At 53.6% G+C, this 1,374-nt stretch overlaps 1 protein-coding gene across 1 annotated transcript in view; it reads left to right on the forward strand.

The window, feature by feature from the left end:
* Window positions 1-1,374, forward strand: part of EIF3I (eukaryotic translation initiation factor 3, subunit I) — a 3,378-nt gene that overhangs the window by 435 nt on the left and 1,569 nt on the right. The window contains exons 3-5 of the mRNA XM_010142440.1: window positions 1-52; window positions 789-854; window positions 1,181-1,339. Of these exons, the coding sequence (XP_010140742.1) occupies window positions 1-52; window positions 789-854; window positions 1,181-1,339 (277 nt within the window). The remainder of the gene's footprint in view (window positions 53-788; window positions 855-1,180; window positions 1,340-1,374) is intronic.

Raw genomic sequence — 1,374 nt, forward strand, 5'->3', positions numbered from 1 at the left:
CTCGGGACCTACAACGGCCACACAGGAGCCGTCTGGTGTGTGGATGCAGACTGTATCCTTTGAACGCAGCCGGTCTGTTTTCTTTGCAGTCATTCACTTGAGCTGGTTCCTCCCAACTGCTGCACTGGTTCCTCTCGAAGGGGTCCTACAGTGCGTGTAGTGCTTCTGCTCTCTTCCCCTTGCTTTATCTTCTGAAGCTCTGAGAGCTTCAGACTCAAGTTTACAGGAGCTTTAGCCATAAGTAAAAGTACATAGGATGCTCAGGAATCATTAACTCTCTCTAAGTGGTGCTTATATTTGCAGAAATACTTGAATAATGCTCTTCAAAATACCTCAGGGGCGCTTCCCCTGTAGCATTTTGGGTCTTGGAATACCTAAAGTAACCTGGAGCAATTTGAACTTCTGGTTTTGTTTGCATCTGTGGCCAAGATTTATGATTTCTGTTTCAACATGCACTCTAATCTTGCTAGAAAGTGTTAGGAAAACTCTTAAATGACTTTCCGAGTGACTTTGCATGTAATTATGGTCTAGGGAAGGGCGCAGTGGAGATGAAAAAGTGTAAAGATTGTGTTAACACAAGAGCTGGAGCTTTTAGTGGAGCGTTGTGGAGTTTAATGGGGTCTCTCAGACCCCGTGTCTGCCTGGACTGGGGGATTGCTGGGCCTGGAGCAGGTGCTGCCCAGTCTGTGTGTCTCACGGTGTTTAATGCCGTGTATAAACACTCCCGGGCATCTGGGCAGCAGCTCTGGGGGCTGAGAACGTGCTGATTTCCCTGACTGGTGCCACAGGGGACACACGACACGTGCTGACCGGCTCTGCCGATAACAGCTGTCGGCTCTGGGACTGCGAAACCGGTAAGAGGCTGCCCTGCCCGCGGGGCCACGTGTGTCACAGCCCTGTGACAGCGTGACAACAGGGTGGGGGGGTTGTCCGCCCCCCTGAGGAGGCTGAATCTGAACTTGGCCTGCTGGAGGGGAGGGTTCACGTGTGCACCTGGTTTCTGGGGAATATTTAGTGAATTTACTCGCTTTACCAGTCAAAATGTCGGAGTTAGAGCTGGCAGGTCACAGAACCTGCTGGTCAGCTACGCCCGATGCTTCATCCTCCCCCCGCCCCGTCTGCCTGTCATGCGCCTGGCAGAGACACCCCGGTGAGGTGACGGTGTCTGCTCTGTGCTCAGGGAAGCAGCTCGCCCTGGTGAAGACCAGCTCGGCGGTGAGGACGTGCGGCTTCGACTTCGGGGGCAAACACATTCTGTTTTCCCAGTTTTCCACCGACAAGCAGATGGGCTATCAGTGCTTTGTGAGCTTCTTCGACCTGCGGGACCCCAGCCAGATCGGTGAGGGAGCCGGGCCAGCGCCTGCACCAGGGAAG

The sequence above is a fragment of the Buceros rhinoceros genome, unplaced genomic scaffold (assembly GCF_000710305.1).
Source record: "Buceros rhinoceros silvestris isolate BGI_N320 unplaced genomic scaffold, ASM71030v1 scaffold22730, whole genome shotgun sequence".
NCBI classification, from domain to species: domain Eukaryota; kingdom Metazoa; phylum Chordata; class Aves; order Bucerotiformes; family Bucerotidae; genus Buceros; species Buceros rhinoceros.